The sequence below is a fragment of the Podarcis liolepis genome, assembly GCF_965112155.1.
Source record: "Podarcis liolepis genome assembly, chromosome: 2".
NCBI lineage: Eukaryota > Metazoa > Chordata > Lepidosauria > Squamata > Lacertidae > Podarcis > Podarcis liolepis.
The window spans coordinates 67,797,340-67,822,007 of NC_139555.1; the positions used below are offsets into that span (position 1 = coordinate 67,797,340).

General features: G+C 43.6%; 1 protein-coding gene across 5 annotated transcripts in view; it reads left to right on the forward strand.

Annotated features, from left to right (window-relative positions):
- Positions 1–561: 561 nt before the first annotated feature.
- The window catches only part of HRH2 (histamine receptor H2), a 32,159-nt gene continuing 8,052 nt past the window's right edge, over positions 562–24,668 (forward strand). For 2 of the 5 annotated variants that reach the window (XM_083488472.1, XM_083488471.1), the window contains exons 1-3: positions 562–674; positions 16,561–18,456; positions 24,223–24,349. In XM_083488472.1, the coding sequence (XP_083344598.1) occupies positions 17,378–18,456; positions 24,223–24,310 (1,167 nt within the window). In that variant the 5' untranslated portion in view covers positions 562–674; positions 16,561–17,377 and the 3' untranslated portion in view covers positions 24,311–24,349. Of the gene's footprint in view, positions 675–14,748; positions 14,876–16,560; positions 18,457–24,222; positions 24,350–24,668 lie in introns of those variants that run through there. The other 3 variants (XR_014522275.1, XM_083488469.1, XM_083488470.1) reach the window with 2 other exon arrangements.

The following is a 24,668-nucleotide window of genomic DNA, read 5'->3' on the forward strand; positions in this document are numbered from 1 at the left end:
CACTGCAACAGGTCTAGTTTTTGAGTGACCTCACATTTTTTCTGAATGCTTGGTAGTTTTACACACACACAGTGTGAGAGAGCAGCAGCAGCAGCAGCAGTTTTCAAACCACAAAACTCATACTTTGTTACCTTACATTGAATTGTGGGTTTAAATAACTGACTTTTAAAATGTAATTCTTTTTGGTTGTGATCCAAAACATCTGGGAAGGCTGCTTTCGACAGGGGGGTGAACTGGGTGGTCTCCCCCAGCTGCACGCAGCATGCCAGGCTCTGCAGAAAGCGGCTTTTGTGTTGCTGCAGGTCACAACTTCAGGCATGCTTTGCTGCCTGTGTGCACTGCACCCTGAGGCATAGTGTGCTCTTGCTCTCTGTGATGATTGGAGGCTTTGCTAGGCTATAATGCAGCTTGTGGTCATTCTAATCTGGCCCACTGTTTCTCTGACTCAAACTACAATCAGACAACCCGCTAGCTGTTTCAATATGTTTGGGGAGGTGGGAGGGGAGAGGAAAGGGGAGGGAGCTACCGCACACTGTAACAGCCCTGGAGCATTGGCTTCTGTGCTCTTAGAAATTCAGCGGCAGGCTAACGGAGAGACAAAACTTAAGAGCAGAGGAGAGATACTCCAGCTGATCGCCATCTCTTGCCTCTTCTTTGCTCACTTCTCCTTGCAGGTAACGCTATGATTCTTTCTCTTCCTGGATACTGCCTTCCTTGTGACTTTTTATTTATGAGTGGGGAGAAGAAAAATAAGAACCCATTTCTTTGACATCTTGTGTGTGCCCAGTCACCATGGGAGCACACTGGATGTGTGTTTGTGTATGTATTGCTGCAGACCCTTCTCCTAACTATAATGGGGCTACATCTCACCTGTGCTCTTGACAATGCAGTTGTCAGAGTATTTAAGAGGAAAAAGTTGCAGCTTCCTCAGAAGCTAGCTGCACAAATGGAAAGAGTGGAGGGGCAGGCTCACACCTGCCAATTTATTTTGATTATAAAATAAGCAGTGCATGCATTGCTTTGAAAGCCTCTTTATGTTTCCTTGTGGATTTTGTGATGGATTTTATTTGTAGTAATACTGTCTGCCTTCGTTTCACGGGAATTGCCTTCTATTCAGCATAAGCAGGGGTGCCTCAGCTGTTGAACACATAGTTTCTGTTTATCTTTGTTCAGTAATGCATGTGTATTTCACTGGACATTGTGTTTCAGGTACACTGGGGAAAACACAACAAAATTACTTTTAAAAAAGAAAAAGAAAGAAAGTATCTTTCTCACACAGTCAAGGTTGCTTTGAGAAACACTCATCCGCTGATATTCTTCAGAAGGGTTTCTGTGGTACATCTGCAGGTGTGTGTGGCAATTTCATAGTGCTCACTCTGATTTCTAAGAGGCGCAATGGAAACTACCATAGGATCTTGTGGTGGGATTTTAGTAAGCACTTGTGCTGACTTCTAGGAATTGATGCACTCTGAGGCCATGCAGCCATGCAGGTTAGGAAAATTGGCTGCTATCATTTACTTTAACCACAAGAACAGCACTCTTCCCAACACGGCATGACTTGTCCACTTGGCTGAATCTGCACCTTCCAGAACCACTATTCTGAAGCAGCAGGAAGGGAAAGGGAAAATTAGAAAGTGCCTTGAAAGCAAGAGATAGTGTAATATGGGGCAGTCCAGCAGAAATGTGTGGCAACCTTATAACCATAGAACCCATGTTTATTGCAAACAACAGTCAACATTTTGGAACTGATTCGCTGCACACAAACGAAGCATTTGTAAGTTTTCCTCTAGAACCATAAGGACTTTTTCTTAATGTACACTAGAATTTTTTCTTAATGTACACTATCTGAATATCTCCATATACCGGTAAGTCTTAACAGTTGAGGGGGGCTGGAAGGTGTGAGCAGATCAACACCAAATTAAGGAAGGGATAGCTTTGTTAAGATGGGAACAAAATTAACGAAATATGTTATGCTCAGTCTTTTTAATCAGGGGCCATTATAGTTCCAGTTACATGATAATGGACCCTTGAGCATGCTCTTCATAAAATGCTGGTTTATTTCCTTCTCATTTTGCGCTTCCCTGCTGTTCCTATATCAAGAGAAAAAATATTAAGCACCCCCACTCACTTTCTCTAATGTTTCATGCTCTAATTCCATATGGAACCCAAGGTGCCATGGTGGAAGCTATTTATTCTGGGATAATGATGATTGAGGGAAAGGCAAATGTGATGCTCCAGACATCATGGGCTGGGTGTGAAGGATGTGTGCTGGTAAACAGTGATGTCTAAACCACAATGAAAATATATTTCAGCTGAGAGTGCTGAGCTGTGGCTGCCCAGTGCAATTTGCTTGTAGTTCCTGTTGACTGCCTCAATGTGGAAGCATGCTGATTCACAAAGCTACCTGTTTGGAAGTTGAAGAAAGGAGCGGTAGGAAGAAGGGAGGGAGGGAAAGAAGGGAGGGAAGAAGGGTAGGAAGGAGGGAAAATCCAATGCTCAATAGATATTGGCAATGATCAAGCTATAGAGAAAGACAAATCAGCCAAAGGACCCCATCCAACACTGCATTAAAAAAAACAAAAACTAACTGTGTTTTTATGAGCTTTATAAACTATCCTGGATTTTGAATTAAAGGGTGATATAAAAATGTTTCCAATAAAAAGATTGCAATGGTGGAACATATTAAATCCACAGCTACAGGTGTTTTCTGAAAAGGTCCATATGAGTCCGAAGCAAACCAACACTTAGAGCATGGGTAGGCAAACTAAGGTCCACAGGCCGGATCTGGCCCAATCGCCTTCTAAATCCAGCCCGCTGACGGTCCAGAAATCAGTGTGTTTTTACATGAGTAGAATGTGTCCTTTTATTTAAAATGCATCTCTGGGTTATTTGTGGGGCATAGGAATTCGTTCATTTTTATTTTCAAAATATAGTCTGGGCCCCCACAAGGTCTGAGGGACAGTGGACCGGCCCCCTGCTGAAAAGGTTTGCTGACCCCTGTTGTAGAGAGAAGGTCAAAGCAGTTACTCTTCAGATGTCAAGTACATCAGGAGTGCAATGCTCTTATATCCATTAGCAACCAAGAACCATGGAAACTTAGCAGGGTCTCCATTTTTAACTGTGTCTGTGCATAAAATCCTTTGTGGGTCAGCTGGATATTGCCTGCTCCATTTACAAAATGGTGCATTAATGAGCACACATACATGGGTATCTATGTATGTCACCTACAGACACATAATTTGCAAGCTCATTTCCCTAGAGCCATGTTGCGTCCCAGGGATGTTGCCCTCTGCGCTGATATCGAGGGAGAAATCAGCACTAGGGCACAGCCTCCATTCTAAGGTGAGAAGCACAAGTTTGCACTCGTGGCAAGATAGAAATAGTTAATAGATGTGGAAAGTGCATACAGCTAAAATAATACAGGCATTGCAGATAAGGCACAGCCTACACCAACAGCAATTTGACATATTCTACAGGGTGGGGAGAGATGAATGGTTGCCTGCTTGGGAACTGCACCATGGTCATAGGTCAGAGGAACCTATGAAGGCTTGCCTAACTTTGGTTTCCCATCAGAGTCTTTTCTCTGGATGTTTGTGGAAGACAAGGGCAGTGGCATAGTGGTGGGGTGGGGGGGTGCAAAAAAATTCAAGGACAAGGGATGCTTCCTCACCTCCAAGCATGTTTACATTGACGACCCAACCTACAACCCTTGTTTGCCTAAAATGGCTGTGTATGCATGTCCAAGGAAAACAACCCAGACTCAAGAGCTGCGAGGGAAGGTGAGTTGCGGGTACCCTCTTTGGGGGCTGCTCCTACCTGCAGCTGCCAGCCAGGGCTGCACAGCTGCCCTTTATGCGCTCCTCCCAGGTCTTGCTGCTGCTGCTTCGGGAGTCCAGAGGCTGCCAGTCTGAGCCAGCTCAGGTCTTGTTGGCTCAGTTGGCACATGGCATAGTGTGTGTGTGTGTGTGTGTGTGTGTGTGTGTGTGTGTGTGTGTGTTTCTTCAGTTCTTTCATGACTTAACATTGTTGAATAAGATGTGCAGCTTTTTAAAAACAGAAAGGCAATTTTAAATGTGGGGAATCAGCTATGAAGGAAACCTGATTGCGGCAGAGGGGGTGCAATACTTGCCTTGCCCTGGGTGCAAGCAGGCCTGCTATGCCTCTGGACAGGAGTCCGGTTGTTATCAGCGAACCAGAGGGACTGATCCCCAAGAATTTGTACCAAACGACTCCAAGGATCCTTAATTCTAACAGGGCTTGGGGGTTGCTACAAACACCTGAGAGAGACTCCTACTCCTTCTACCTTCTTTGGAATGGGTAATCATGTATCTCTGTCCTCTCATTTTCCTAATGTTGCTCTCCTCAAAGTAGAGTTTATCTCTGTTACGGTCTGCCAGGTCCCTACTGCCTTTCCAAGTGATCTGGACTACAACTCCCATCAGCCCCAGCCAGCATGACCAATGACCAATGTTGATAGGAAATGTAGTCCCGAATCCCCAGGGGTTACAGAGCTGAGGAATACAGATGTCTGTTGGAAAGTTTGGTTTTCTTTGGCTGCGAATGTCATAAAAGATGGTGTGGTTGACTAGGCCAGCATGGGCATGTACACATTGCTACTGGGAAAGGTCTGCTTTAGGAAACTGGAGGGCGCTGGTTGAGTCGAGTTACTGCATTTTCAGACCCTCCAAGTGTCCCTGTTTTCCAAGGACAATTCTGGATCTACAGAAGCCATCTTGTTTTCTGATTTGATTGCAGAATGTCCTACTTTTCCTTAGGACATCCCTATTTTCATCAGATAAATGTAGAAGGGTATGGAGTTATGCAACCCACAAGCCAAGGAGATAAGTAACTATACAACCTTTAGAAGACATCTGAAGGCAGCCCTGTATAGGGAGGTTTTTTAATATTTAATGTTTAATGTTTTGTTATGTTTTTTATATATGTCCAAAGCTGTCCAGAGTGGCTGGGGCAACCCTGTCAGATGGTTTTTTCTTTTACAAATAATAAAATTATTATTATTATTATTATTATTATTATTATTATTTATAACGTCCCTATTTTCATTGGAGAAATGTTGGAGGGTATGCATTTTAAGCCCCCTGGGTTAAGAAGAGATTATATCAAGAAGTTTTAGCCTCATCTTTGCACACACAGTTTCCTGTCTGGCAGTTGTAACTTGTTTCTTCACTGTCACCACTGTGATGTCAACACCTCTGTGTGGGTGTAAACAGAAGCCTTATTGCACCTCACACACACCTCAGCCACTTAGAAGTAAGAGTAAGTTCTCATTCTCTCGGGAGCAAAACAAGGCACAAGACGGATTCATTTTGCTAAGGTGTTACCTCAACTTGTTTTGATATCTGACAGCGGAAGGCAAGTCATTTTGAAAATATACCACTGCCCTCTTTAAGAGCACATTCACAGTTAGAATTGTAACCATGTCAACATGTGAAGTACGTGGGACAAATTCCATGCCCGTTACATCGACATTGTTAACCTCCCTGAGAAACTTGGTTAATATGGGGATCTAAAAATAACCAAAGTAAATAAATACAATGTTATATTCAGCAACCATGTAACAAGATGGCAGTCCGATGAAAGACTGCCATGTGCAGAATATGGCAGAAGTATTTTTGCAAGTCAGTTATATGATGCATAGTTAGGGCTAATTCATACAACTGTTATTGCATTTCAGGAATATAGATTAAATGCATCCGACTTAACTTGAGGCTATGGAGAAGCAGCCTGCAGCTCAGCCTGTGTTTTGCTTGCAAAGATTCCAACACTAGATTGACAATGAACTGGTAAACATTGCTTAAGATGCAAAGTGTAGGAAAACCAGCACACAATTGCTGTACCAAGATCCCAGTACATCCTGGTTCAAAATTTCTGCCTCATTAGAATGGTTGGCTTGTGTTAACCTTTACTATGTATGCAGGTCAACTCCTCACTGGATTTGAATCGTACATTGCATCCTGACAACCTGACCTATGAATTCCTTTAAAAACTTTATCTCTACTCATGGCGGGATCTAAGAAGGCAATCATGCACAGCTGGCATACAAATGTTCTCTGTGCTATGGAAACATTGGCTCAGTTTTCATGTAATGCTCATGCAAATCACAACTTAGTATGACTCCTTAAATCTGTAGGATCCTAAAGAAGAGTTTGTTTGTTTGTTTGTTTGTTTGTTTGTTTGTTTGTTTGTTTGTTTGTATATACCCCACTCATCTGGCTGGGTTTCCCCAGCCAATCGTGGCTTCCAACAGAACACTAAAAACAGAATAAAACTTCAAACGTTAAAAACTTCCCTAAACAGGGCTGCCTTCAGATGTCTTCTAAAAGACCGATAGTTGCTTATATCTTTGACAACTGATGGGAGGGCGTTCCACAGGGAGGGCGCCACTACCGAGAAGGCCGTCTGCCTGGTTCCCTGTAACTTCACTTCTAGTAGTGAAGGAACCGCCAGAAGGCCCTCGGCACTGGACCTCACTGTCCAGGCAGAACAATTGGGGTGGAGATGCTCCTTCAGGTATACTGGGCTTTAAAGGTCAGTACCAACACTTTGAATTGTGCCCGGAAACGTACTGGGAGCCAATGTAGGTCTACATGTAGATTACAGCTGTTTGGTTATGCCATGATTTGGCTGAGCATGTAGTCCAAACTCAGACTCATTGCTTTTCTCCGCCATACAAACCATGAGCAAAGAACAAACCTTTCTTTGTTTGAAGTAAAGTAAACCACAAGCCCAGGTTCAATTAACACACAAATTCAAACCACATTTTACCTCACATCAGAACAGCAGCAGCAGGACCAGAGAAAGAGCAAACAGGCTCTGATCTCCTCTCTGGGAACCTGCACACTTAAGCCATGGTTTGTCTTAGCGTTAGTGTGAACCGGATCTTTGTCTAGGATGTGCAATATTGGCCAGCAGCAGGCAAAACAGTAGTGAGTGCTCTTACTCAAATATTGCCTTCTCTCCCCCTCCCCGCCACCATGTTTACTTATGGATGAAGATGACACAACAGATAAATAAAGGCTTGATTCTTTCTACTATGGATGGTTAAGCTCAGATTAAATACGCATGACTTATGCACAGTAATACTTCTGTACTTCCAGAGAATAAGGAAGTTGTGAATTGCTTTATGCTGACTCATACCAAGGTTATCTCTAGCCCTATATTGTCAACCTTGAATTTGTGCACCTCTCGAACATCACAGGTGAAGGTCTTAACCTGCTCATTAAGAAAGATCCTTTTGCGGGAGATCTCTCTGAGCACTGAGAGTAGGGCTTTGTTCATACGAGGTAGGTGCTCCGGTACTGAGACATTGCTCCTCCCTGAGTAAGATCTTCTTGGCCTGAAACTATCAGTCCCCGAAAGCAATTTCCACAGACTCAACAGTGTAAACATCGTATTTCATGAAAGCTTTGTTTTTGCCCTTTTGGAGATCATATGGAGCAGAACCTTTCGATATGAAATGCCCATATCTGTGATGGGAGAAGAGAACGACAGCAGCCCATATGCTTTCCCAGCATTTCTGATTATCCTACAACTTTGATCATGAGCGCTTTCAGGGGGAAAATAATCTCAGGCTTTCTGCTCTTGGCCATTGAAGTCCCTGAGATTAAAGGAACCCCCTGGAGCCCTGAGACTCAGGGGGCACCCATGCTTTCAAGTCTGCTCAAAGCATTCCACTGCTCAGGCCACCAAGGCCAGCCCCCTGTTCAATATGGCCCCTTTGCCATTCTTTCACACACTATGTATAACCATTAGTACACCCTTCCCTGTTCCTTCTGCCCTTCCTCTTGGGGAGTTTATCTGTCTCTGATGAGAAACTCCCCAAGAGGAAGGGCAGAAGGAACAGGGAAGGGTGTACTAGTGGTTATATATAGCCCGTGTACAGCTAGAATTGCCAGTAATTTGGATCATGATTTCCTCACCAGGGCTAGGGTTCAAAGAGTATCGCAAGATTGTGCAACACTGGTGCATGCATCTGGGTTTCTCGGTTTCTTTTTTCCTCATTTCAGCTCCACGCAGGGCACTTTTTAACATATTTTTACATGCCATCCCAGTCTCTGCTGGGTGGCTGCACAAGAGTCCAGGCCCTCACCCAGGGTTGTGATTCCATTGGCGAATCAAGGCACAGCAAAGACTAATGTCTTTAGGAAATGTGGCTTATTTGAACCTAAAGTCTTCAATGGAGAGAGTTCAGATGCACCAGTGCAGCACTGGAGTTCAATGCATCCTGCACACCATCTCTGTGCTTCTGTCCTCACCTGCCAAGATGGTTCTGCCCTGCATGGCCTCTGCCTAGAGTTCTAGCTCTACCCTTTTTCTTCCCAAACAGCCTTACCAGGAAAAAACCAAGCCTTGTGTAAAACAGCATTTTCCCCCTGTCTGCACAGCCCACCCCTCCTGTGTTTTCCTATGTCATGGAAGATGAACTCCCCACTCTGTCCACCAGCAAAGAATCTCTTGTCCTGGAGATGACTTGCTTCAGTACCTTTTGTCCTTCTTTGTTATTCTATCCCAAGTGGGGCCCTGGCCTCGAAAAAAAGTTTAGAATGTGTTTTTCGCTGATTTGGCATCGTCCCTTCAATAATTTCTGGCATTGAAAGCCCCCCCCCAAAACCTGTTACTCCAAATCTGTAACAATATAAAGTGCAAGGGAAATCCTCTCCCAGTCCTCTTGAAACCTCCCCCCCCCCCCGGAAAAAAATCTAAAATTTCCTCCTGAAGTGCACTTTTAATTCCTAATGTAGATGCTATCTGTGTTTTCCCTCTAGACTCTGTGATTTAGGATTTACCATCCTGTTTCAGCCTATATGGCTTAGTCTTGTTCAAGGTGTGTGCACGCTCTCTCTCTCTCTCTCTCTCTCTCTCACACACACACACACACACACACACACAAACAAACACACAATTTTTGGAAAAATCAAATGCACAAGGCTGTATTTGACAAATGTTGAGTGTGTGACAAATATCATGTCCAATTTGATCCTGAGCACCTCTGTTAAGTAAGCACTGAAGAAAACTTTTATTTATTATTTATTTATTTTCTATGCCGCTTTATATTTTTAAGAAAAATCTCAAAGCGGTTTACAGCATATTAAATCAATAAAACAATAAAACAATCTGAAGAAAGCCAAATATAGAGTATACGGTCAAAGCAACGTAACAGGAAACTAAAATATTATCCTAAAGATTTCAAAATAGAACATTACAAAGGAGGTCAACTACAGAATACATATTTAACATAGTAGGGCTGGGTGAGTCTGGACCCCGCCCCCTAGGCCAGTTGGAAAAGGCCTTGCAGGGAGCGGCCTTCACACCTCAAAGCCGGATGATGTTCCTCCAGCCTCACGAAGAGCCTCTTCAGTAGAACTGGTGAGTCTGGGCCCCGCCCAGACTTTTCCACTTCGATTTCAGAGGATGAGAGGTGTTTTTGAAAAAAAATGTTCCATCTCCCATTACCATGCATTAGCTGACATAGTTGTGTGTGTGTTTTACTCTTTGGCAGCTGAGGAGAGTATCCCTGAGTATGCGCTGAGTGCATTTCTATTTAACTGAGTAACAATGTAACCAGGCCACATTGATTGGGCTTTCTGAGCTTCAGGCCCTCAGATGACAGGAAGGCAAGCTCTTATCCTTGCTCTAAATGGCTTAATATTGCAGATGAAGATCATAAACAGTGGAATCAAGAAGACAGCATGGCCATCTGATGTCCATTTTTGCAGGGAGGAAAAGTGCCTCTGGCCACTTGGAAACAACACTGTGATTCCTTCCCTTATTCCTTCCATTATTATGAAACATTAAACACCTGTTTTTAGTGAGCTTCTGTGCTCTTTCTCTTTGCCCTGACTTTCCGCACTGCACAGTGTCTCTGGGCAAGTCAGCATTTTCCTTTCTCTTCACATACCTGGATTATCAGAGAGATTTTTTTTTTGCTTACATCAGCTCACCGGTCCTGTTCTTTTTTTCTTTTCTTTTTTACATCATTCAGCCCCATTCCATTGACTTCATGATGCTAATCTTGAATTCCCAGAGCTTCTGGTCATTTTCAGAAAATGCAAGGATTATTGAGGCCCCTAGGAAACAAGGCAAATAAATACTTAGCAGAACACTCTAAGAAGAAAATGCTCAAAAGAGAGCATGGCTTTCTTTCCCACAACCCTTTCTCCACCTTTCAGCCCAGAGGTTCAGGAGCAGAAAACAGGAGGGTCTCAGGGACAGAAAGGTGAGAGCTTTGATCTTGACTATTCCATCCATTTTTGTTTAACCTTTATTTCTTAAATGTTTTGAATTACATAGAAATGCAAAAAAAAGTATCTACTATAAAAAGCTGTCTCAACCGTGCAGTACAAATACTGACTTCAGTATTTTATAACAGAATGCAATATTTTGTTTACCATTTGAAGTCACTTTTTCTGTCAGGACTGGAGTTGGTAGAAAGGGGACCATTAACAGGAATGTGACCACAGCCTGGGCAGTACAGGTTATGGCATAAGTGTGGTCTTCTCTTGTGCCATCTGCATCTGCATCCCATTATGGATGTTCTGCCTACATATCTTCACCAGCAGAACAGCCCCAACCCTGGAATATTCTGCTGGTGTGTCCTTTGAGTTGGCAGTTTATCTCAGGGATTGTGCCCTAAAGCAGAAACAGCCAACTTGGGAGCAGCTGTCCAGCAGGAATCGAACTCTTGTATCACAAGTGGTTTGGACTAGATGACCCTTGGGTTCCTTCCAGCTCTACAGTTCTATGATTCCATGATACCTTTCAGATGTTGTTGCACTCCAGCTTGCATCAGCCCTGACAATTGGCCATGCCAGCAGGAGTGGAGGAGAGCTGGACTCCAACCAATTCTGGAGGGGACCACTTTGACTACCCCTGCCCTAAGGAGATTCTGCTGCTAATTTTATAACCAAACATTCATTTCCATGCAGCATCTGAAACATACTTGGAATAAAAGTAAGTATTTGATGTTCTTCCTTCCCAGTGTATACAGTGGTACCTGTGCTGTGATTTAAATAGGACTACACCAAAGTAAACAGTGGCTTCCTAGGCTTCCTACATAGTGGCATGTTAATGTTTTGCTTTTAGTTATTTATGTCGTCAGAACATTGTATTTGATCACTTAAGGGGATACGATTGCAATAGGAGAATCTTTCAATAAGAGCAAAGTGCTCCATTTATCTATGCAGCAGAGAGTTTATGAAACAATTGCTTCTGTATTTGAGTGCCAAGACTGTTCAGAAAGGTTATTTGTATAGTGTGCAGGTCTCAGACAATAAGTGGAGTATTAATTTCTGTTGAGATATGAAGTTCTTTTTAAAAAAAATGAGGCTGCTTCTATCCCAAGACTCCCCCTTCATATATCTAGATATCTCGATCTAGATCTAGGGGGCATGTAACATTTCCTGGTGACAATTCCCATTCTGATCCCAACTAATCCATCCTACATTTTCATATTATCTCAAACTGTAACAGCACAACTTCACTGATGCTGTTGGAACTATTTCCAGCACTGCTGGACATCGATTTGGCTTCACTTATTGTAGTGGAGATATTGGTGTTTCTCAAACATACTATTGTTTTATAAGAAAAGTGTTGAAATCACCAGTCATTTGTTAGCTCTTTTAAAAAAGAAAATGAACCAAGCTTTTTTTCAACTTCATACCTTTCCAAATTACAAAATATTCTATAAAATTCCTTCTGGTGAGCCCTGTTTTGCATTCAGAGGGTTTCAGGTTCAATCCCTGGCAACTACTACTGGAGAGCCACTGTAAGTCTGTGTAGACAATACTAAGCAAAATGGACCAGTGGTCTGACTTGGTATAAAACTGCTCCCTGTCTTCCAGGAACAAATAGCACAATGACCATTAAAAGTAAGGAAGAAATGAGATCAGTTGCTACGAAGTAAATTTATTAATTTTTTTATAGTAATCTAGAATCCACCTGTTAATGTTGTTGGAAGTACCACAGCAGAGATCATTCAGATTATGATTTAAGACATGGGTAGGCAAACTAAGGCCCGGGGGCCGGATCCGGCCCAATTGCCTTCTAAATCCAGCCTGTGGACGGACCAGGAATCAGAGTGTTTTTACATGAGAAGAATGTGTGCTTTTATTTAAAATGCATCTCTGGGTTATTTGTGGGGCATAGGAATTCATTCATTATTATTTTTTGAAATATTGTCTGGCCCACCACATGGTCTGAGGGACAGTGGACCGGCCCACGGCTGAAAAAGGTTGCTGACCCCTGATTTAAGAGTTCACTTATCATTAGAAGCAAGGATGAGGTTCCTGTTCCTGTTGTCGTAGACTGATGAAATAAAAATTATGAGTTTGTACATAAGGGTACCAAAAATATGATAAATCATTTGGATTGTTTGAACTCAGTGGTGGTGGGCAGCAGCTTGAAGGCATCTGGAAAATGTGTGTGCTGGCAAAGCAGCCAATTCTAGCATGGACATTAAAAGATTGGGATTTGAATTACAGTATTATTTTATTCGGTGCTTGTCATTTGGTCCTTGGTCTTAACTTTCAGCTAGCTGGTAGAGAGATCATACAACACTGGCATCAGATATACTGAGGAAGTTTGCTTGGCTCCTGCATTATCTTATAGCTCTGGTTGTCATAACTCTATTGTGAACCTGCACATGACAGTAGACGGAAGTACAAACACTCATAGCCTCAGTTCCAGAACACTTACTGTGCACATGAAGACAGACTCCCTTCAAGCAAAGTCAGAATTCTACAAATCCACCAAAATAATTATGGCAAGAGGTACCCCCTACTCATATCTACTGTTTTTGATTATTATTACTTATATATTACTGAAGGCTTTTCCATTTGCCTTCTCTCTGGGGCGAAGCTGGGCAGCTGTAGCTGCTACAGTAATAATAATAATAATAATAATAATAATAATAATAATAATAATAATAATAATAATAATAATTTATTTCTAACACCAGCACCACCCCACACACACACACACATCTGGCTGGGTTTCCCCAGCCACTCCAGGCAGCTTTCAACAGAACATTGCAAACAGAATAAAACTTCAAACATTAAAAACTTCCCTAAACAGAGCTGCCTTCAGATGCCTTCTAAAAGTCATATACAGTGGTACCTCAGATTAAGTACTTAATTTGTTCCGGAGGTCCATTCTTAACCTGAAGTACCACTTTAGCTAATGGGGCTTCATGCTATTGCTGCGCGGCCGGAGCCCGATTTCTGTTCTTATCCTGAAGCAAAGTTCTTAACCTGAAGCACTATTTCTGGGTTAGTGGAGTGTGTAACCTGAAGCGTATGTAACCCGGGGTACCACTGTAGTTGTTTATTTCCTTGACATCTGATGGGAGGGCATTCCACAGGGCAGGCGCCACTACCGAGCAGGCACTCTGCCTGGTTCCCAGTAACCTAACTCTTGAACCCTTGGCACATGCTTAGGGAGGGGCAGAACCACCACACCAAAGCTGGGAGAAACTGCCTCTCTGCCTCAGAGGAGTAGCAGCTGTAGAAGAAAACTGGGGGGGGGGGATGCACAGTGGGGCCGGTCTCACACACCCAGGAAAAAAGAAGGCCCGTGACCTCCTCTCCTCTCCCCCCCCCCAACTTGATGGACTACTCCAGTGTCACCTCAGATCCAAAGAACAGCATTAAGGCCATAATGAACTGAGTAACAGACCCTGAAGCACGAAAGGTCATGGGCTGCTCATGCACAAGTTCCTTAGGGAGAGCCTTTCCTCCTCCTTTCCTTTCCCACCACCTGACACAACACTCCCTTCCCCACATCCAGCCCTTTAACTAAGCGATAGAACTACCAGAGAGCCCTCCTCGTGGCACCACCAGCACACAGCTCGCCATCTCAACTCCTCCCCGCTTTCCTCCTCCCTTCAGCCAGCTGGGACCCCGCCGCCAGGTGCAGCCTGTCACACACACACACCCTTTCCTTCAGCAGTTCTCAAGCAGCAAGATGTCTTAGGCCAACCCTGCAACTACTATTTTAATGCATTGAGTACCAATACCAATACACAATACTTTCAGTTGCAAGGGCATTTGCAACTGAATGCAATTGGAAGAAACCTTTTGAAAAGGCCAGCTTTCAAGAAAGTGAAGTAAAATATATTTCAAAGCTCTGTAGATTCCATTTATTCCATCTCGTGCCACATCAACGCTGCGCTGCTTGTTGCGTCCTGTGAACTAAGGTGCTGGCTAGCTTCCACAAAACTTAACATCAGGCATGATCTCAGCTACCGTCTTCCTGAGATTCCAGCTAATACCACGCCTCTTCTCCTTGCTTCTCATAACTATGTTTTAGTTCTCTATCAGTGTATGCCAGATGTGAAGGAAATGAGCTGACCTTACAAATAAAGATCTTGTTTGTATTTGTTTTGGGATTATGGGGTTAAACTGTTGGATGACATGCATCTTTGCCCATCCGGAAAAACAAGTTGATAGGTGACACTGTTTAATTTGAACAGAATGCTGTAGATATAGTTTAGTGGCTACAGCTAGGTTGTGGGTGTGGCCTACCTTGCTATAACAAGCTCTGACACACTTTACCCCTTGGAGAGGGAGGGGCAATTCACGCCATCCTGACTCCTGTCTTGGCTGCTTTCCCAGCTAGTAATATTTTGTGTGCCTGTTTTTTGACTGCATCAGTTAGTTTGTTCTGTGAGGTATTTGCCGGCAGGTAAGAGAGTATTTCTGCTGATTGCAGTATTGGGCATTGTCTGATTGCTGAGTAGATACAGCAGGGGTTTTGGTGTGGACCAGGACTGTCTTGCTAGAAGAACAAGCTTTACCATGGACAGCGAGGTCAACTGTGGCCGAATTGTCCCCAAAAGGGGTGACTCCAAACACATCACGTAGGTCACACCCTTGATATAGTCTTTGCCCCAAGTGATATGAGGGATGCACTGTTATCTGGTACAGTTTGGACGGATGGTGGCAGTTTCCTCCTGAAAGGGTGGTGGTCAAGTTTGGATGGCCCACCCTCAGACCTTGAGGAACCTAATGTGTTGCTGCATACTCTGGGGGGTTTTCCAGCAGAGAAAGGAGACATTCCTGTCAAAGCCTTGGTCTTGCTATGGAATGGTGAGATGAAACAACTGGCTGACATGATTGCTTCCAAGCATCCTCTCTGGCATTGTGGAGCCCAAGTGGTCCCTTGGTATTCTGGGCTATGAAACAGGCCAGGTGAGGACTAGGGCATAAGCAGTACAAGTCTCAATCTGATGTCAACCAAACATTGGTTGGAGCACGTAATTGTGGCTACCACGTAGCAGTGTAGGGTGCGTAAGAAGGCTCATTCTCTAGCTTGCATAACATCCTCTAGTATCCAGCTGGTGTAGTTGTTTCAGATGGTTTGAAAGTTACTGACTTTCGCTGGGGGGGAGGAGCCTTTGGAACATTGGAAGACCTACTGTGCCCCACTGGCTACACACTTTGAGGATAAAGTCACTCAACTTTGGAGTGACCTTGACTCTGCTTGCACAATAGGACTTCCCTCTCTCCTCCCCATGTACCCCCACGGATCCTCCAATCTGCTCTAGAGGACTGGGGGGCCCCCAGAACAGGTTTAGCAGGCAGGGAATGGGGGAAGTCTTGTGTTGCGGGTTGGAGGGGAGAAGTCTAGTTGTGCAAGAAGGCCTCTTTCCCCACATACCCCACATGGTGCTACATTGGATTCTACCCATTGTGCTTTACAATGCATTTGCTGTCTATATGTATGGGTACAATTGCTTTAATTTCCTATTGTTATCCTTCCAGGTGTTGAGTGGTGGGTGGGCAAGGGTTCCATAACCTAGAATATGCTCCTAGCTCTAGCCATTATTTATTTGATCTCAGCCTTTAGCCTAGGAGTAGTTAACCTCCATATATTGTTTGACTACAACTCCCATGATACATGAATATTAGGCATGTTGGCTGGAGCTGATGGGTGTAGGAGTCCAGCAATATTTGGAGGACCACATATTGGTCACTCCTTGATTAACCCCATCAGGCTGTCTTCTGATGTCACTAGAGTGAAGCAGCAGTCGATGAAACCAGAAACGGTGTGTTGAATATTGAGGCATTCTTTGTATGAATCAGCAACCATGTGGTCTGAGCACTTCCAGGGATAACAGTGAGTCTCCAGTGAGAATTTCCCATGTCTACAAAGGAAAATCCTAAGCTAAGTCATAAGTTGAAGGAAGAGGGGCCACTAGTTAGTGGAAGAGCACATTCATAGCATGGGAATTTCCCACCCATATTTGCTCCCTGGATTTCCAGTTAAATGACTCAGCAGGTAATGGGAAAACCATTTTCTCTGTCTGAGATTCTGGATAATATGCATCACAGACAAGGAGTAGGGAACCAGTGGCCTTTTGGGTGTTGCTGGACTACAACCCCCATTATCCCTGACCATTGGCCATGCTGGCTAGGGCTGATGAGACTTTCCAACATCTGGAAAGTCACCCATTCTGGGCTAGAGAGACAAATATCTTGACCTGATATAAGGCAGCTTCATATATCCTACGTATATCATCTGACTCTTATTTCTTCCTTCCAGATTCTGACCAGGAAAGTGTGCATATCCATCCCTCTTCTATTTTGATAGATACCTTCAAGAGATGTAAATTGAGACACAGTCTAAGAATAATGAAGTTACTGGGACTCTTCCAGCCCTTTTCTGGCGGAACCTATAAAACCACGTGTGGTGATTAATGCATCGTACAACTTAATACAACCTAATGATTTGTCTGAAAGGAGGAAGAAGAGAGGAAAGAAAAGGGAGAGGCCAAAACTAGGCAAAACTGACTTGGTAGAACATAAAAAGTGTATAAAGAGCCCTTCTGGATTCAACTAAACTTCCATCTGATCCAGCATCCTGCTTCCAGTTGTAGCCAACTAGATGGTTCCATGAGGTCTTCAAAAGCAGGACATGAAGGCAACAACCCTACTCTGTTACATGTCCCCACAATCTTTTATCCAGCTGTCTACTGCCTCTGAACATGGATGTTCCACTTAGCTATCATGGTTAATAACTATCTAATAGACATGTCCTCAAGAAATCTGTCACACTACAACATTGCTAACAAGGAGTCTCAGTTGGATCTTTCTGCTGCGAGCTGCACATCTGAGGGTCCTTCCAGCAGAGAATGAATGTGCTCAGATTTGGGGATTTATTTAGACTTCAGTCTTTCTCTAAATATGCAACCAGAGGTGTTGTCTGATTCCTAGCATCTTTTCAGAGCCATGATGCAGGGGCCTCTTATGAAAGGCTGTGAAGGAAGGCATCTGGACAAGCTCTTCAAGGAATCAGACCTAACCACTTCTTCCAGAGTACGTGGAGCAGCAGCTGCCATGTGAGTCTGTACGGAAGCAAAATGATACTTCCCAATTACACCACCATGAATTCCACAGACGGTACAAGTGATTGGGGACAAGTGCCAACCGCAATTGTTCTCGCAGTCCTCATTATTGGGACTGTATTTGGAAATGTGATGGTGTGTCTAGCTGTCTATTTCAACCGGAGGCTCCGCAACCTGACAAACTGCTTCATTGTCTCCTTGGCCTTCACAGACTTGCTGCTGGGCCTCATGGTGCTACCCTTTTCGGCCATCTATGAGGTCTCCTCCCATGAGTGGATCTTCAGTGTCACCTTGTGCAATATCTACATCAGCCTGGATGTCATGCTTTGCACAGCATCCATCCTCAACCTCTTTATGATTAGCCTTGATCGCTACTATGCTATCACAGCACCTCTCCGCTACAACACTATGGTCACTCCTAAGCGGGTGGCTGTGGCTATGTTCCTTATCTGGGTGGTGTCACTGATGGTCTCGTTCCTACCGATCCACTTGGCCTGGAACACCAATGGCAGCACTGTCCAGAACACACAGTTAACTGACGGGAAGCAGGAGTGCAAGCTGGAGGTCAATGCTGGGTATGTTCTGGTGGATGGCTTGCTTACGTTCTACCTCCCTCTGCTAGTCATGTGCATCACATACTACCGGATATTCAAAATAGCCAGGGAACAAGCAAAGAGGATCAACCACACCAACAGTTGCACAACCATCAGAAATGCATTACCCACTGTGAAGGAACACAAAGCCATTGTGACTCTTGCAGCTGTGATGGGAGCCTTCATTATCTGCTGGTTTCCTTATTTTACAGTGTTCACATATCGGGGTGTGACGGGTGAAGCATACAAAAGCCTGATGACTATTGTCATGTGGCTTGGTTACGCCAACTCAGCATTGAATCCAGTTTTATATGCTGCACTGAATAGGGACTTTCGGACAGCTTATCAGCGGTTACTCAGGTGTCGGAGAGTGGGACCAGATGCCAGAGAGGTGCCTCTGACACATGAGATGAGAAATAAAACTTGTAATAAGGAAAGTAAACTTCTACAGCTGCATACAATGAATGGAAAGAACCCTGTTGTCCAAGATGGCATAGACAGGTAAGCTTTCTCTTACCTTTGAGGGGGAATTGTTGTTGAGAGGGTTTTGGTGGTAGAAAAAGGGTTGGAACAGGTACCGTTTAGATTCAGGATGCATGCAAAATATATTTAAAGTTGCATTTGGTGCACTGTGGGGCATGCATCCACTGGCAGATTTGTTGAGAGCGATGAAATAAGTCTGGTTTTTCCTAACTCCAGCCCTGATTAGTCCCACCAAGGTATGTCCTGAACAACTTTTAAATCTTGTACTTTTCCCCCTGCCAGGAAGCACAGGGAGAGATTTAACTTCAGATATATTCTGTCAAACAGAGGGCACCATCAAAGATATGCTACGCACACAAACACATACACTACTAAATATATTGATGCAATCTTCGAGCGGTGTGAGATTCCAGGGGTTCCCGGCACTTACCCAGGGTCCTGTTTCCTTGGAATATGGGACAGCAGAGACTGTGGTGTTTATGATTTATGGTTTATTTACTCATATACACAACTTGAGCATTAACATTCCAAAAGGATCTGGTTTCTCCCATAGTCACAGGCTTGGATTCAAACAGACATCAGATATTTCTCTCAAACACTGATCGACTCTCTTTTTCTAACCACCAGCCACTTGAGGGCAGGGGCCCCACCCATCTGTTATCTCACACAGATCTACTTCCTTGGTTCCCTTAATAGCCCATCACCTAAGCTATCATCTCAACAGGAAGCTTATATTTTAACACTTGCTCGCTCCGGGGGTTAGAAGAGTCTCTGCACACAGTCTACTTGCTCCCACCCCAAACTCCTAGCAGCATAATTATACATAAGAGAAATAAAATATTTTTTTTTAATCCTGCTAGGTGCATGACAGAAAATGCTGAGGAACTAATAAGATGTATCCGTACTAAATGAAACAACAGTCACTTGGGTTTGAAAGTGACTGGCAAAGGGGAAGGTAGACTGCTGCACTGCAGAACACTCCTTTTTGCAACTTTGGCAGTCACTGCATTTCAGATCCACACATGTTGTGCTTGCATGTGGCTTGAGTGGCAGCCAAGTTCATTAATCAGTACAAGCTCCCACTATATCTGTTGATTAAATTCTAGTCTGGGCTCTTCCTTTTCAATAACATGCAAGATAATACAAATATTATCTTAGTTATTAAGACTTAAGATATGGGAAAGACATCTCTGAAGTACTGGCTACAGAGGGATTGGGGGGTGGTTGCCTGGCTCTGTGCAAGGATACCCAGGCTATGTCTCTTGTATTTAATGGCCCACTCCTAGATTACTTCAGCATGGCAGGAATACATGGTGAGAACATAATAAGAGCCTGGCTGGATCAGACCAAAGACCCATGTAGTCCACCCCCCTGTCCCAGATTCCTGTGGGAAGTCTGCAACATGGAGTGCAAAGTTCTCCTGGAAGTTACAAGACTGCCATGGCAATTCCTTCCACATGATCTTAGGATCGTGATATTATTGGGAAGCAATCACATTTCAGAAGCATCCACGCTGCTGAGGTAACATAGGGATGGGCCCTAAAGTATATAATTCTTCATTATAACTGTCGAATGAGAAGCAACTGATCTACATTAAGCCAGGTTTCTCTTTCGCAATCAGTCACTATTTCTACATGCAATAGTCTCCAATAGCTTTGTTTAGTCTCCGATAGCCATTTATTTTTGTCATTTTGGAAGCAATGCAGAGGATTGTGTGCCTTGATTTTCGTTGTTGTTGTTGTTGTTGTTCATACAAAAAATAGGCAGAGATGAAATTGGGTCAGTCCACTCCCCTGGAAAGGTACCAATGTATCTCAAAATCAGAGCATCCTGTCATGAACATTTGGTACTTTCAGTTCTACATTGATTCGGTTGTGCAGTGGAATGAGTAAAGAACATCCCTAGTTCACTAGGTGGAGGGGATTTGTTCTTCTGAAGAGACTGGAAAGTGTGATATGCACATACAGTAGCTAAGTGGATGTTTGAGATAAGCAGGAACAAATTTGCGAAGGTTCCAAATGTAAGATGCAGAAAGAAGAAGCAGGGTAATCAGTGCCAGAAGAATTTAGGTAGGTCTGATTACCCTGGTTATAAGGATTTACACTCCTAAAGGCCAAAGAAAATAGGAGTGCGGGTATGTAGTATAATTTCATTGCTTCCCATAAGCAATTCTGACTTTCACCTCCTTCCAAAGCTTTGATCTGATCCCATGGCTGCAACTTGATAAGCAGCAAGGAAACTTTCCATCTGGCAGATAGCACTTACTTTCACTGCCATGGCTCCAGGAAGTTCCAACAAAGGGTTGATTCTTTTGTTTTATCACAGCTGACCCTGGGATAAGGTAGTGAGGCAAAAGGATTTATCAACAGCAATGGTACACCTGGGTGCCAACAGCTAGGACTGGTGCTGCTGCCTCGTCATATGTTACAATGAAAATGTCTCCAAAGCACAGATTTGTGGCACAATTGTGTCATTTTCAGATGCAATAGCACCGAGAGATTTTATCTGCTGCTCTTTAGAAACCATGATGAATCACTCTGATTCCTTAACAGTTTTTAAAATGATGGCAAGGGCAAACTTTAAATATATGGGCTTCTGTTCCATGATGTATTTCTGTTCCAAAAGTTTTGTTCAGGTTACTATGGACTGTGGTTCACCTGATGGTTCAACCACTCAGCACTTTAATGGAGAGAGAATGATTCTTATGCATATGTGTGATCTGCATAATCGGGACTAGCAGGACATAGCTGACTTCGCAGAGTAAGCAAAAGGTTGTTGAGGGTAGTTTTCAGTGCTGGATTTTGGGTGGTACAGACAGTTCCTCTGCACAAGGCACCAAGCCGAGAGGACACGAAAGAACAACAACAACATAAAAAAACAGCCCTATATTTATATGGGTAAAAAAGAAAAGGGACCCCTGACCATTAGGTCCAGTCGTGACCGACTCTGGGGTTGCGGCGCTCATCTCGCTTTATTGGCCAAGGGAGCCAGTGTACAGCTTCTGGGTCATGTGGCCAGCATGACTAAGCCACTTCTGGTGAACCAGAGCAGCACACGGAAACGGCGTTTACCTTCCCGCCGGAACAGTACCTATATATCTACTTGCACTTTGACACACTTTCAAACTGCTAGGTTGGCAGGAGCAGGGACCGAGAAACGGGATTCGAACCTCCGACCTTCTGATCGGCAAGTCCTAGGCTCTGTGGTTTAACCCACAGCACCACCCACGTCCCAATTTATATGGGTACCTATTCAATTATTGTGAAAATAATAAATATTTGGGGGAGGCACCAAATTTTGCCCTCATTCAGGGCGCCATATTACCAAAGTCTGCCCCGGTGGTTGTCTCTCTAGCTTTGTGTTATGCTATGCATCCTCCATGACAGCCATTTTGTGACTGACATTCCTAACACTCCCTCAAAATTTGAAATATGCCCACTAGTCTGTTGCACAAACCTACATTTCTGGTATGCACTTGAATCTGTACCACAAAATACTGAGTCTGGAGGTGACCTGAATACATGTTGGAGCTCCCTGTGGCTGTCATTTAAGCACTTAACAGCATACGTTTAACAGCCTATGAATGTCTACTTGGAAGTAAATCCCACTGAGTTCAATAGGACTTACTCCCAAGTATGATTGCAGCCTAAATAAGTGGCTCAATTTGCAGAGTAAGTAATGTAAAAGTAAATGAGCTCCACTCACTGAATCAGCTTGGTTCAGCAGACTAATTTTGATAACATGAGTACTTTGTGTAAATTAGAAAACTCCTTTTTTGAGAAAACTCTCCCTGTTGGTGCAGATGATGCATTTCTGCAAATCAGGCCCATTAGTTACTGCCATCTTCTAAATCAAAGCAACAGCTTCATTCTGAAACTCTTCGTAAGCAGCACTTTCTCAGTTTTTCCTCTGCAATAAGAAACCACCAGAGAATAAAGGAGTCCAGGAAATGGGAAGTGAAAGTGGGCATGGAGAGAGTTCATTGAGGAAATGCTGGATTCACTGGAATAGTTTAATACAGTAAGCAGCAGAGGTGACTGGGAGAAGCAGCTTATGGCTGGAAGCTAAAATGACACCAATTCCTATTGAAACAAAAGGCAAACAGCATAGGTAATTTGTCACCAAGGCCTGATCTGTAGAAGTATTTCAATATCAAATAGGTTTTTTATAGGATGTCCAACAGTCCAGGCAGAAATTAAACCAAGGACAGGCTTTATTGTCGAAAATAAAAGAGCATTTACTTTGTCTGAATGTTCCCTGCAACATACTTAGGCAATCCAGTTCAGAGCTCTCCATTCTCTACAATGGAGTCACCTTGTCTCTGATACCTGAAATGCTGCCACACGACTTGCAGCCAGGCCCCAGTCACATGTAAGTGTAAAAGCCAATGCTTCCATGTAGGTTTTAGGTTGGCTGGGATCTGCTTAATAGAGCATGTTACTCTGGAGTTATGTGAGCTACACTGGCTTCTAGTTTGTTTCCAAATGCAATTTCAATTGCTGGTGACTGTAGAGCTCTAAATGGTTGGTTGTATGAATGGCCTTTTTGGTGGACTCTTCTTCATTGGAGGTTCCTAAGCAAAGGTTGGATGGTCATCAGTCAGGGATTCCTTAGTTGTGACTCCTGGTTGGACTAGATAACCCTTGGGTCCCTTCCAACTCTATAATTCTAAGTCTGTCGGCCTTGTCTTTGTGCTCAAAGGCTCTGTCAACTGAGACACAGTACAGGGTCTTCTCAACAAGGGCCTTCTCATTCCACCAAGTCTGTAGATTGCTTTTACCTGGGACACCAATTTGGTTCTCTTTCCTTTAGCCTTTGGGCAAATGTTCACGACATACCTCTTTTTCACCAGGCTTTTGCATTGCACCCTGCTGCTACAACTAGTTTTTAGCATTGTGGGTTTTTTTTTAAACTCTCAGTTCTTTTGTATGTTTTACTGTGATATTATTGTGATTTCCTATGCATTTGTTTTTCATTATGCTGCAAGCTGACCTGGGGACTCTTGTCCCCGAAAGGTGAGGTATCAGTCTTCCAAATAAATAAACAACCACTACCATTTCTGTGATGGCAGCACCTCAAAGGAGCATCACAGAAATCTCAGCAGCCACATTAATGCTACTCATGTCAGTTCACACAGATAGCAAGTCCACATGAGTCAAGGCTGGAGGTGTCACACACACTCTTCCTGGGGTGACCCTGGTAAGCCTACCTTGTGTATATGGCACCAGCACTCATTCTTTGCCTCATTGAATGAACCTGTTTGAAGGGGGGGGAATTTATGCTGAGCAACATAATTAGAGGTACTCACCTCAGCATAGGCATGCCTGTCAACTGTCCCAGAAAAACCAGGACATCCCAATTCCCCCTGCAAGAATACAGCCATATTGGGCATCTTGCTCTTGTGCAATTTTGGGCCCCCCCAAAAAGCGATCTCACACAGGGCCCCCAAACACGTGTTTTTGGGCACTGTACCCCCAAATAGCTCTTTTTTCAGGTCCACGATCTCACATGCATCATGTGACTCATGCGGGATTTCGGACCAGGAAGATGGTACCTTGGATTTGGGCCAAGTCATGTTGGAGGATATGCATAGGGTATTATGAACAGGGTGGCCACTTACATACTGCAAAAAAGAGGACAAATGAGGGCATATATTTGCATTAAAATTCATATGCTAATTTATATGTATAGCTATGAATTGAAGAATGAGTATTATAATTTAAATAGAAATACAACGGTAGGGAAGATTGTAACCAACTGACTCTGATGAGGGGCAACTTCAAGGCCCCTCCTGCTCTTCCTTCTTAGGGTTCTTCGACGGCACAGCCTTTCAGATAGAGGATGCATTCAAGCAGAGGACTGTCCTCTGTAATATACAACATATGACCACCCTAATGATTAAAGTTATAGGGTGAGTAATCTTGAGAATATAAACACTGAGATCCTAGAGTAAAACAAGAAATGCACATTCTTGCTTTGTTCCAGAAGGCATTCTGATCTGTGCTTATATTTATTCTTCTTGAGATGGTATATTTTGAAGTCAAATATACTAATCTGTATTATATTAAGAAGCAAAACTAGACTCCTGTCTGAGGTGAATTTCAGATCAGATTTTGAACCATTTTTCCACCAGAAAGTTCCACACCCTTTTCCAGTATTGTTTTTACTTTAGAGCAGAGGTTTCCAAACTGTGGTCTGTTGACAAGTTGCATCCAGGTGTTCCATGGCAA